The sequence below is a fragment of the Priapulus caudatus genome, unplaced genomic scaffold (genome assembly GCF_000485595.1).
Source record: "Priapulus caudatus unplaced genomic scaffold, Priapulus_caudatus-5.0.1 Scaffold7, whole genome shotgun sequence".
NCBI classification, from domain to species: Eukaryota; Metazoa; Priapulida; class Priapulimorpha; order Priapulimorphida; family Priapulidae; genus Priapulus; species Priapulus caudatus.
In genome coordinates, this window is record NW_014577068.1 from 76,922 (window position 1) to 90,682 (window position 13,761).

At 38.4% G+C, this 13,761-nt stretch overlaps 1 protein-coding gene across 1 annotated transcript in view; it reads left to right on the top strand.

Moving 5' to 3' along the window:
* Positions 1–1,038: 1,038 nt before the first annotated feature.
* Positions 1,039–13,761, top strand: part of LOC106806058 (COP9 signalosome complex subunit 4-like) — a 21,393-nt gene continuing 8,670 nt past the window's right edge. Inside the window, exons 1-9 of the mRNA XM_014807901.1 lie at positions 1,039–1,126; positions 5,235–5,314; positions 5,844–5,995; positions 6,208–6,311; positions 6,559–6,712; positions 7,685–7,835; positions 8,201–8,285; positions 9,611–9,696; positions 10,005–10,120. Coding sequence (XP_014663387.1) covers positions 1,053–1,126; positions 5,235–5,314; positions 5,844–5,995; positions 6,208–6,311; positions 6,559–6,712; positions 7,685–7,835; positions 8,201–8,285; positions 9,611–9,696; positions 10,005–10,120 — 1,002 coding nt within the window. The 5' untranslated portion in view covers positions 1,039–1,052. The remainder of the gene's footprint in view (positions 1,127–5,234; positions 5,315–5,843; positions 5,996–6,207; positions 6,312–6,558; positions 6,713–7,684; positions 7,836–8,200; positions 8,286–9,610; positions 9,697–10,004; positions 10,121–13,761) is intronic.

The window sequence follows — 13,761 nt, forward strand, 5'->3', positions numbered from 1 at the left end:
ACGTCTGTCAGTCTATTTTCAAGTCTGTACGAAGATTATTAACCGAGATATAGCTTCTTTTTTTTTAAATGACGGCGGCCATTTTTGAATTCAAGATGGTGGCCGAAAACGCCCTTGGATCACATGCATCAAGATGGCGGCCGAAGTTGTAGGTGGATCGCGTGTGTCCTGCTTTTAAATGAAAGAGCATACAAAAGTATGCAAGTGTACCAATTTTCACACTTTTTTCACAATTTGAACGATTTAGATGATATTCTGACCTAACCGACTGTAGCCATTTCCACATTAACAATACGCGTCAATAATAGCAAAAGTAGCATTTGCTACAGGCCCCGCGGTTTTAGGGGCCCTGTGGTTTTAGGGGTCCCGTAATATCATGAACTCCGTAATATCAAGAGTAGATAATAATGTGTTATTATCTACTCTTGGTAATATCTAATAGTTAAATTTTGTGATTATAAAAAACGTTTTATTTTAGTATACACGCAACGTACGTTTTTTTTAATTTGACGTAGCTTTGTTGACCGGTCCGCTGTAATTGAACGGGGGCATAACCTCAAAGATTGGTCTTCAAAATGCAAGGGACCCAAGACGAAGATAGACGAAGCCATAGAAATAATATAGATATAACCAATAACCATAGATAGAATAGATAATAATAATTTTAAATATAGATATAATTATAGTTATCTATTTATATTATATAGTTATTTCTATGACATGGACCTGTCACCAGCATGGACGAAGCTGATCAAATGACAAATAGACAGATCCATAGAAATAGATATATAGACAACAAAAGTTATCTATCTATTTCTATCACTTTCTATGGACAGATCAACGCCTCGGATTGCAGCAGTAAGAGCGAAAGTTTTGTTTTAATTATATATATATATATATATATTATATAATTATTAATAATATTTTATTATTTTAAGTACTGTAGTATATTATTTTATAATTGTAATGTAATACAAAAATGTAAATGGGTTGAAAATGTAATTTTATATTTATTTTGAGCGAATGACATTCGTGCCAGAAAACTCACCAACATGGCGGCCACCGTTACCGAAAAATTGCAATCGTTAGATAAAGAGCCGGGTTCTCATAAGGAACACGGTGATAGGCGAGTATTATGCATTGTATCAGGGGCGTGTACAGGATTTGTACCAGGGGGGGGGGTGTCTAACCGTAACCCAAATTTGCGAGCACGCGAAGGGGGGGTCTGGGGAAAATTTTGGAAATTAGACCCCCTTAGTGTTAGTCCTTAGATGCGTTTTCTGCGCGAGCAGAGGGGGTCCGGACCCCCTGCCCTGGACTCCCCCCCTGTACACGCCCATCACACACTATCTATACAATACGTATAGGCATAAAATATATCTACGCGTAGCCTATATGGATTTATTTCTAAAATCGCCTGTCTGAATTTTCGGCTAAAAAAGGCTAACTACCTGGCTGTAGAGTGTAGTGTACCCAAGCTAGGTCACACTCACACACCATGGCTAGCTATAGCCCTGGACGTTTATTCTTTACAGACTGTCCAGTATAGAAGTAGAAGTTTTAAGTTCGCTGTGGCTATATGCCCGGCAGCCGGGCACGGTCTTCGTTTTCCTAAATGCCCGGCAGTTCTTAACCCTAACTCTAACCCTAACCCTAAACCTAACAAAAACCCTAACTCTAGCCCTAAACCTAACCCTAATCCTAACTCTAACCCTAACCCTTGTTTACTTGAGATAACGCTAAAAATTAAAAACTGCCGGGCATTTAGGAAATCGAAGACCGTGCCCGGCAGCCGTCAGATATACGCCGGCTGCCGGGCATATAGCCACTGTGTTTTAAGTTACGCTGAGAGCACAGGCACTTGTAAGTTGTAGCTCTAGTACTATAGCCCGCGGCCCCGCGTACAGTTACCGCTAGGCTATAGAACCAGCCATTAGGAATGCTCGGTACTAACTTACTCCAGCCAGTCAGCGGGAACTATGTATTTCCGCACGTGGAGGGGTGGGCGGGTTGTGTTGGTTGTGGACAAAAACGTTGTTGTCAAGTAACAAATTAATAATATTAATAGTAATTTGTTCATCTTTCATGACAAAACTAATATTACAATCTTTTTTGATCGCTTAATTTGTTACTTGACAACAACAATGTTTTTATCCACAACCAACCCAAGCCGCCCACCTCTCCACGTGCGGAAATACATAGTTTCCGCTGACTGGCGCTGCTGCGGCGCTGCTGCAGCGCCGCCAGAAATGGCCGTTTGAAGTTCGCAAATCGAATGTTTGTTCACAAGAAATAGGGTACCATTGCAACGATAGTTAGAGGTTAAATTTTAGTAGCTGATATAACTTAAGACATATTCACTTCGGATAGGAGGCATTAATTGCCTACCACAGACGTTTTATATGGGTACTATTTCTGTAGTATTTTCTAGCGAGTCTTTTCCGTTTCGAGTTTTCCGTGTCTCTCTTCCATTGACTCATGCGCAGTGTAAACATGGCGGGTAAAGCCGATTGGAAAGTTGATATGCTGTGAGAATTAGCAGATTATATATAATGAATTAAGAGATACATTCTAGTTTAGAAGCAGGACAACTGTGGGGTGATACTCCATTAGGAGTGTTCCCAACTTTAGTACTTAGTAGTGTGGTAGTTGGTGTCTTCGCTTGTAGACTTTACTACCGGATTTAACCACATTAATACTCAGACAATAAATATCCAAGGCTTAATCCGTGCCGCAATAGCCAAGGCTTCGTCCAGTAACGTCTATTTTCCCAGCATAATCTGTGGCGTTTCATTAATAAATACAGTACGCCAGCAACTGCAATTTTCAACTTTCTAGACGCCGCCGTCTTTCACCAGAGATCACCTGACTGTTGGAGCCATGGTTGGTGCGAACATTTTTGTCGCGAATTTTGCGTTGATCGTAGTGAAATTGGCATAGTGTATCCCCCCCCCCCCCCCCGCTTTAGTAGAATATCAATATGTGGTACATGCATGATGCAGGGTCATGCCATAGCTAGTAGCGGGGGTGGTGACCCTCACCCCCCCCCCAGAGAAATTAGATACAAGACATGGTCAATAGCGATCACCTTCCCAGAATACACCACGCACGTGTGAATTCTGGGAACGTGTGAATTCAAGGAACGTGTGAATTCTGGCTTTGCCCGCCCCCTGGGCAAAATAGGTTGGCTATACGTTCCTGACATGATTGATGAGACATTATCACACATAATACATATCAATAATTTAATATTATATCATGCGGCACATGATGCATACATTTCATGAACATCTTTTATTCAAATAACAAGACATATATATAAAACTACATAATTCTATACAGGGATAAAAATTAACATTTGCCCCGTCGCTCAATGCGAAGAATTTCATCAGGTCACCCAGAATACGAGGGTTTCAACTGTTTGTTTGTTTAGGTAAAGGGACCGTAATCAGTGGAATCACTGCGGTTTGGGTCCTAAAATTATGCCAGTACAATTCACTATGGTTCTTGTTTTCTAAGGCAGCCCTCGACACTAACGGTTGTACGATTGCCTGGGACAAGTGAAAGTCTATGTCGGACATGTTATTCTCTTGGCTAGTTACCCGATCGGACAACTGAAAAATTCTAGTTGTTTAATATGTTTGAGCCAAGGCACTATCGCACGACATTCTCACATTATATTTTCAAGGGTCGCTGAACTGAGTACAATTTCCAAGAACATGAATCTATATGCGATAACCTAGGCCCCGTAAAATTGAACTGGGCCCTAATATTTTTACTTTAGGTGCTCAGGTATTCCTACTGTTTTAGGCAAGCTCTCATCACTGGTGACACTAACGGTTGTACGATTGCCTGGGACAAGTGAAAGTCTATGTCGGACATGTTATTCTCTTGGCTAGTTACCCGATCGGACAACTGAAAAATTCTAGTTGTTTAATATGTTTGAGCCAAGGCACTATCGCACGACATTCTCACATTATATTTTCAAGGGTCGCTGAACTGAGTACAATTTCCAAGAACATGAATCTATATGCGATAACCTAGGCCCCGTAAAATTGTACTGGGCCCTAATATTTTTACTTTAGGTGCTTAGGTATTACTACTGTTTTAGGCAAGCTCTCATCACTGGTGTACATACTTATAATAATAGCCAGGTATCATAAACTATATGTGCCGGCTTGCTCTTATCATTAGTGAAAGGTAATGAAATGTCCTTACACTTATAGTGATGAATTTTGTTTATCGACACTATGTAGATGTCAGTTTTGCCGTGCTGTCAATCTCATCCCTGCCTGTCTGGAAGCAAAACTATTAAGCATCTGATAAAATTCTATGCATAGAATTATTTATGCTAATTTGTATTGTAAAGTTCAATGTATAGGAGTAATAATAATAGGACACATTATGACGTAGCAGTTACGAAATTATTGTGATAAAGTACAGACCGGTGTGACCTGTGTTACAACTCAATCCTATACTTCAGTGGCAATGGTTAGTTCACCAGCCTAGCCTACAGCTGGGCATTGGGCTCTAGATCATCATAATGTCAAAAATTTCTAGTGCTGAATTTATATTGGTATAATCTGGTTCCAGTTAGATCAATCTCATAGAATGTCAACAGTATCATCCATGCATCGACTGTACTAACAGCACAAATTTCAAAGGCCCTCACCTATAGCATTCCTATTCAGCAGGTACGGGGGAATCCACAAAGATGGTGGGGCAGATTAACATGTTACATAGTAGGTCAAGTATCAAAGTTCTAGCATTGGTATGGTATAGCTTGCCTATTTGTTCCATTTTTTGGGAGGGGCAAATAATGGATTAATTGTTGGTACACTTTTTGTACATGTGCTGGTGTGAAGGATCATCATGCAAGTCTGTAAACCAACTGTCAGTTGGAGCCAGGTTAAATCAATATTTCATTAGAAACCTCAAAATTTCTATCAAGTGAAATGTTACAATCCCATCGAATAGTCATGAATGCACAGGTCAAAAACAAAATAAGGTACCTAGAGCACTAAAATGTTAACGTAACAGCTATGTGACCAAGGCCCCTTGTGACCATAGCCCCTTATGTCTTCAGACAGTTTTAATATAAAATTATACACGTGTACAGGTATAAAATAGGCAATAATAGCAGGTTGTCATTTTTGTGTACTTACAGATTAGTACCAAAAATGTTGTACACAGTCACATTCTTTGCAAGCCAAGTTGTGTAATTATTTTTTCAGGTACAAAGCCTTACTTGAAGAAATCATGACTTTTCAAGGTGATGATCTAGCGACTAGCTTGCAGGCTTTTGTTGATGCAAGTAAGTGTGTATTTTTTTATTTAGAATGTTTGTTATAATGCAGTGTTATATTTCAGTAATATGGGGAAATTATATATTTACTAAATAAATAAACTGTGACTAGTGATTGTCTGCTTTATACCAGTAAATATGAAAGTGTAACCAATATTTAAAAAAAATGGTAGAAATTACAGTTAGGAGTAAATAGATCTCTTTTACCTAAAATTCATCAAATGCTCATTTACCCAATCAGTTTTTAAACATGCAAAATGAGTAAGTATGCATTCCAAACGAAATGTTGCAGAGTGCCAAAAATGACTATAGATGCAACAGTTGGGTAGTCTGGTTATTGATTATGATTTATTAAGAGAAGTTGATTGATGATGATTAGTCATTTTATTTGATTAGTAATAACATTGTAACTTACAGGATATAAAGTTTGTTTCGTTTATACAGAAGTGTGAATACTTTTTGTGGATAGTTAAGATTGCCTTATACTTATTATAGATATTAGTCACAGGTGCTTTTTGTTGTTGGAATTTCGTTGCAGTGGCACACGACTCAATGAGCTTGATGATCTCACGATCCTTACTCACTCACTTCTGCAGTGAGCTCTCCAAGCTGCCAGATTCCGTGTCAAAGCAAATATCTGATTATACTCTAGAGAAACTGCAACCTCGGGTGATTTCTTTTGAGGAACAGGTAGAAATTCACCATGTGTATATGTACATGTGATGCATTGCTTTCCAGCATATAAGTAGATAATGAATATATGCAATATAGGATGCTGTGTTGTGTTTTGAGCCCAATTAAAATGGCTGGTGAAGTGCTAAACTTTTAACAAACGAGGCGAGCACTAATACTGTTGCTTGTTTGCAGATTATTTTCTGTGCTGATATATTATGTTATTGCAGGTTGCCAGTATTCGTCAACATTTATCCATAATATATGAGAAAGAGCAACAGTGGAGAAATGCAGCTACTGTTCTTGTTGGCATACCATTAGAAACTGGACAAAAGTAAGTCAATCATTGTCCAAGTAATTGTATAATAGGTTGCATGATATGTGATAATAAAAAATGTAAACATGATGTAACATAGTTAAAAAGCATCTAAGTCTGTGCTACTCTTAATCATAGATGAATGCAGGAGGAAGACTTTATTCATCTTTCTGTTCTATGCCAAATGTTTAAGTTGTGGCTGCATGTATGTATGAGTAGGTTGGGGTACTATGCAACTTAAAAACCATACTTATGTGTTTTGCAGGCAGTATTCAGTAGACTATAAACTGAAGACATATTTGAAAATAGCTCGACTTTACTTGGAAGATGACAATCCTGTTCAAGCAGAGGCATATATTAACAGGGCTTCATTGCTACAAGCAGATACAAAGAGTGATGAACTGCAGATCCACTACAAGGTGCTGTTTAGGTAGCAAATAAATTAGGTGTATGATACATGCACGTTACCTTTGCTTCGATTAGCATGGGATCGATAAATCAGCTTTCACGGTCGAATTAATATTGGTATGAAAAGAGTGTGTCACACTATGAAATGGGGAAAAATGGACAAAACATGGACTAAGCATGTTCTGTATACGCTGTATATTTCACGGTGGTTTAATTTTCGCGAATTTCGCAAACGTGTTCCCGACCGCGAAAATAACAACACACAAGTAATTCATACGGAATAATACCAAATAATTCATAATTCACCGACCACGAAATTAACCACTCGCGAAATTGTCCGTCAAGTCTGAATTCGCGAAAATATATGTACGCGAAAAATATGGCTTATACAGTATATGGCGCGAAATGCATGGACAGCCATAGACTATAACGGACCAAATTAGCACCTAATTGCAGTTCATTGTGAAATTGACCGACTGCCATGTACACATACGGACAAACGCTGCCATGTGAGTAAGAGATCATTGCTAGTTCACACAGGTCAGCAGCTGGCTGCCTCGCTCCACGCTGGTTAGCAATTGCTTCTGACAACGGACTGTAATTAGGTGCTAATTTGGTTCGTTATTATATAGTACGTGGCTGTCCGTGAGTTATGCACTATTTACGTGTTTATAGTCCATGTTTTGTTCGTTTATCCCATTTTATAGTGTCACATGACTATTTTAGGATGAGGTTATCCATCACTGCTTTGTATATATAACCAGGTTGCTTGGAAAGTATGACAATTATTAATCATTAATGGGGCATCATAAGATAGGGCCCTTATGACACAGATTCATTCTAACCGATCTGTATTTTATTATCAATAATTGGAATCATAATCATTCTATGTTTTCTTATGCATCTTTTCCCCGCTTGTAAACTTGCCATTTGTTCTTCCATTCAGTAAAGTGTTGCCTTTTTATCGCTTTGTATGTATACAGGTATGTTATGCTAGAATGCTGGACTATCGTAGAAAGTTTATCGAGGCAGCCCAGAGATACTATGAACTGTCGCTAAAACCCATCATAGCAGAGGAAGAGCGTATGCATGCTTTGCAGCAAGCGCTGCATTCGACAATACTTGCCTCTGCTGGTATGCACCATTTTCATCACTGGATATTGTAAAAAAAAATTCACACAGCACAGTAGTTCATGAATATTATATTAGTAAAAGCGGGTCATAAAAGACTACTATTCACTAAATCTTTAGCAGACATCCCTTGAAAACCATAATCACCAGTATATGTGACAATGTAGGCCTGTGAAAACACACATACAGTGCGAGTTCTCTCACATAACTTTATAATCGTGATCGCATCTAAATTGCCAGTTGCGATAGAAACCATGGTCAATAATACAGACCAAAGCTGAATAACCTTGAGTCCCCCCTAACTGTATCAGCAGACGAACAGTATGATTAGTGTAGATGGCTCTTCAGCACGTCACTGTTATTTGCAGGTCAGCCGAGGTCTCGGATGTTGGCCACTCTGTTTAAAGATGAACGGTGCCAGAAATTACCTGCACACGGTATCTTGGAGAAGATGTATGCTAGAGATAATTTCATTTTAATTTGTGGATTTATTATGTGATTGTTCTTTATCTATGCACGTTCAGTATTTTTGAAGGCCACAATTTCATAGTTAAATCTCTTAGTAAAAGAAGGTTTAAAGGGACTACGTCACGAATTTTCTATGGTAAAATTTGTAAAAAAAAAATTGCCATTTTTTTACATTAAAAGTAAGAACTAACGTTACTAAATATATCCTCAAACTCTCACCTGATAAAAATGTTTTTACGTTGGTTAAATTTGCAAAAATCTAGACGATTTGGTAATTTCTGTTGTCTAACACTATTCCCCCAGTACTGTTCAGATACTGGCGTCTCTCTGTTTTTCACCGTCAAATTAGGGCATATAAAGAAGGTATATAAGCATGAAAAGTAAACAGAAACACTAATTGTATTTTCATACATTTTATTTTGTACAAATAACACACAAATGTACTACTTGATGGTGCTAGAAATTCGTGACGTAATCACTTTAAGATCAAATTTAATGAGGTTTAATAATTTATATAAGATGCATTCTGTGCCTCAAATGCTGTACTGTACTACAAATTTATGCATGCTTATGCTTTACTACAGTAGTCTCATGCATCAGATAGCACCTAGATAGCAACAACCATGTGTGCGGTTTTACTATCATAAGCATGCATAAATTTGTACCAGCTGCATTTGCATAGCGATTGATGTACAACACATTACTCACAATAAAAACATTTCTTACTACATCATTATCATTACACCGCCATTACTAATGCACAACAAAGTATGTAAATAAGTTTGTCAAATTATGCAATCGCTAATTGGTGGAGGATTTTAGGATTTGTCCCATCAAAGACTGAATACGATAAGATGGGATAATCCCTGACTGACAAAAGCAGGAGTATGTGGGATATCTATAGGAGTACTCCTAGTAACCCCTCTGCTCATTCTCTCTCTCTCTCCCTCGCTTGCTCGCTATCTACCCCCTCTCTCTCTCTCTCTCCCGTTTCTCTATCATGTGAGAAGTGTTGCTCTGAGGCACTAGTAAGACTGAGACATGAAATTACAGAAAGGCACTTTTCAGCTGTGACTTTCAAACATCCCCTTTTTCTTTTTTTAGCACTGGCACAGACAGTCAGATGAGCAATGTCGCTCTAGGGCACTTGTTTGATGAAACTACGCTACTAAATAATATTGATTTTAGTAAGTAGAGTGTCGATACATGTATCATCAAGGGTTGTGTCGCGGTTCATCGATATATCGATGAATCGTCCCACCCCTACTAATTGTAACAAGGAATGATTGAGCTATTTCTGCTATATTTAGGTATTTAGAGAGGATCATTAGAGGTGAAGAGTTAAAAGAGTTTGCAGAAATGCTTCACCCACATCAGAAAGCTACAACTGCAGATGGTAATATTACATATGGTCACCCTTTTCTACTAGTCAGACGTTCTCATAACTATTGTATTGTTATAATAAAACTGTAATTTGTTAAAGTTGATACCATAGTGTTAATAAGTTTAGCCACTGGTTATAGTGTAATCTATTACCAAAATCATGTTTATCCATCGAATTTGCTTTTATACATATCAAAATACCATATGTGTTATGATGTTATCTTGTCATTTATGAAGTCACTGTGTATTATTCAGCTCACTGTGCACTGTCAAGAGTTGATTCTATGTCATTAATAAATATTTTTCTCAATACAACGGTAGGTTCTAGTATCTTAGACAGAGCTGTGATAGAGCACAACTTGCTCTCTTCGAGTAAGCTCTACAACAACATTACATTCGAGGAACTTGGAGCCTTGCTGGAGATTCCTGCACCAAAGGCATGTACTCTAGCCACAATCTCATACTACTGCCATTATAGCACGTGTTTTTAGCTCAGCTGATGCAGTCAGATGCAGCTTGTAGAATCGCATGAATGTCCGTCCGTCTGTGTGTCAACAGTTACGGCACAAATCTTAACCGCTCGACGTACGGTCTTGATATTCGGGACGTCGGGGGGGATCGCAGAAAGGACTCGGGATGTCGAATTTAGGGGGCAAGAAAGGTCAAGATGTGTCAATGGAGGGGAATATTTCCCCCTTAACTTAAGGTATATGAGGAAATACGGAATTGCAGCACAAATCTCAACGGCTCGACCTACGCTTGTAATATTCGATGTATAGTGTGATGGGGAGGAAACCCATCACCAGTTCGAAATTGGAGGTCACAGGTCAAAGGGCAGTGGGGAAAAGGTCAGATATCAGACATTTTCTGAGGACATGGTCTAACGGACCGAGTGCAAAACTTTTTTGTTTCAGCGCCTCAACATGAGGTGCACCCGCGTTATTTTTGCCATAACTTGTGTCGAGCTGCTAGTTTTGTCAGTTGTAAAGTAAATTTATTAGTATCTATTTGTAACGCGCCAACGGCGGCCACCTCGCGGGTTTTTATATTATATATATAATGTAACCTAAGCTTTCCTTACCTTTTGCCAACACAACTTCACTCTGATACGCGAGTTGTACGCCATAGGCAACAATAGCTCTCGTTCAGACGTAAATGATTTACAGTAACTACTAGCTACTACTACACTACGTTCAGACTATCTTCCAGTCTACTACGTAATTTAGCATGTGTATAACAAACCTATATTGTATACATGTCAATCACCAAACTCAGAAGTGGCAAAGGTGCTAAAGAAATAATATAGGCAGAGGTTACACACTATTAGTTCTTATTCACCCCTGTTATCATACCCAATACAGGCACAGCTGCAGAAACTTGACTTGACTAGAACCGTAATTATAGAGCAAGGGAAGTGAACAGCAAAATCCACTGAAAGTAAGATATTAATATAGGGTTCAGGGGTATTGCCAATAAGTTTTTTTTACAAACTTACATCAATGATTCAACCATGCGTGATGTCACATGAAACACTTTAATGAAAGAACATACATTCCAGATATAGATATTTTCTTTATACACACTCACACGACAAAAAACCAGAAGGAATGGCAGCTCAAATTATTCACATACAATTGTTCTCTGCATTAGAAGCATTCTGGACAACATGATTTTTCAGCACTATGCAATTCATATCAGAAGATGACACCACAAATATATTCACAACTTCCTCACTGTACCATCTGTTCATCCATTGCTTTGGCCATCCCATTCTGGAACTGTGGATGAGATTTTTTTTCTATGATGTTTGTTGACGCTGAAAAGAAAAAACATTACATAGGTGGTATTAAGAAATGAAAGTGTCAATGACAGCTGTAGCTCACCGACAAAAAAAAGACACAAATGAGTGAGTGAGAAGAATTCAGTTTTAAATTGAGCAACAAGTCGACATACATTATAGAAACGAAGAGTATATATGGGAGAACTCCCATTATATACTCTTGATAATATGTGTAGATTTTTTATGTGAAAATAAATGTTGTAGATGTGAAAGTCTGAGATGTGGGCGAGTGATGCGTTACACCTAAATAATCGCCATTTAACAGTTTTTTTAATATTAAGATTTAGGCACTGACTAAAAGGTGGAGCTCCCGATCTGTAACGTGTAAGATTGAGAAGGATACGCTTATTCCACGGTAGCTGCTATATACCACTTTGACAATGGTGTTCCCGCTGCCCATAAACTACAACTTTTGTCAAAGGTTAATTGGTTGCATGGAGTGTTTACTTTGTATGAGTTTTTCTAGGCGGTAGGCACACGGCTTGCCATCTGTTATATCGCAATGATAATTTATAAACCAAAATGAATCACAATTTGTGATGGTAGATGGCGCTATAACCCGCTTTGATGTTTCTTAGCGATGGCGTTCGAAATAAATAGGTTATGCTGCGTTCCGACATGTTTTTGTAAGACTTTACTCTAATATAATGACGTTTATATGCAGGGTGAGAGGAAATACAATTTTGCATTAAAGATATTGTCAATGAAAATCTTGTAAAACGAACCAAACGAGTGTGACACGCACAGACTGTTATGCTGCGTGTCTACATAATATGCTATATAATTGCCAAACCTACCTAATTTGCATTATTTTATTTTTTTAAATATCAAAACCCCCTGTAATACGTTTTTGGGGGCAGCGCCCTTTATTCATTCACAAATACCAAAAATAGAGCAAAATCGTTGAACTCCTGAACTGACTAATGCAATTTCCATTTGGCCAAAAATTGCCGGTGGCTCGAAAGTACGTGCGACTGGCGTGCTCCAAAATAGGACGTTCAAACCTCTCCCATAGCAGTAACAACTATAGCCCAATTTCAAACATGTGAGTCAAAACGGTTCCTGAGTTATGTTGACGCGCTGCAATGTTGACGGAAGGACGGACAGACGTACGACTACCCATGGCAATAGCCATCTTGACGATGTCAAGGTAAGCTAAAAATTAACTGAAGACAGCAAAAATCTTTCATGCAATGAGTGCTTCTAATTTTTAAAATTATATTCTTTAAAACTTCAGAGATTATTAATAAGAAAAGTTGGTATAGTAGGAAGATTAAACCTCATTTTACGAGTTTTAAATAACGATAATGTTTGTAAACAATGCTGCTGTTCTTAATTACTCTGAACTGACTCTAGTAACTACATAATGAAATATTTGTTATTATTATACCTGAAGACAGAATGCTTTCTATCTGCCTGTCCCAAAGAGGCAATGTCTCCCCGAGCCTCAAAGTGAACAATTCCATCTAGCTGATCAATGGAACCATTCATTCCGTCCTTCTGTAATCATACTGCGAAGCAATCTTCTCAGCCTATAGATGAGACAGAATATATTATAGTAGAGTGCACAGAAGTGCCTAACCTCGAACTTGTTTACATATTTAATATTGTGGATTTTACACCCACGACTACAATATTCAAAGCTTTACTCCATGTTTATATGCGCTATTAAGCAGTGATTCAACTTTTTTGGCATGCTCATCACAGAGATATGTGTGAGATAAACAAGGATTGCACTAAAACACACATTAACAAGTGCCGCAGAGCGACAGTGCTCACTGACGTGTACTTGTGCCAGGTATTTGCTGAATCAACTCACTGGCAAAACCGAATCAAGTGCGCCTCCGTCACCATAATAGGCGTTCGCGATCCGAGCATATATCTAGGATACTACTAATACAGATCTAAAATCTATGATAGTAGGCTTTTGCTATATCCTACTGGTAGTAGCAGTAATAAAGATATCAGCTGGTAACTTTATATGACTTCGCTATATTAACATGTTATCATGGATATGCGTCAGCGCGAGCGTAGTGGTGGTGGTGGGGGAGGGCGGGGGAGGGTGGGGGGGACAGTCTACATAGCAAAAGCAGTTCAGTCCTTTGTTAACAGTCAACAAATCCATGTTTAACGGCCTCCTTTGAGGGTCAAAAGGTTTATCAGAGCACTTCTCTCTCGCACGTCAGCAGAAAGTACATTTCATGGTCCTTTCAATAAAGTGATAAAAATGGTAGGTCA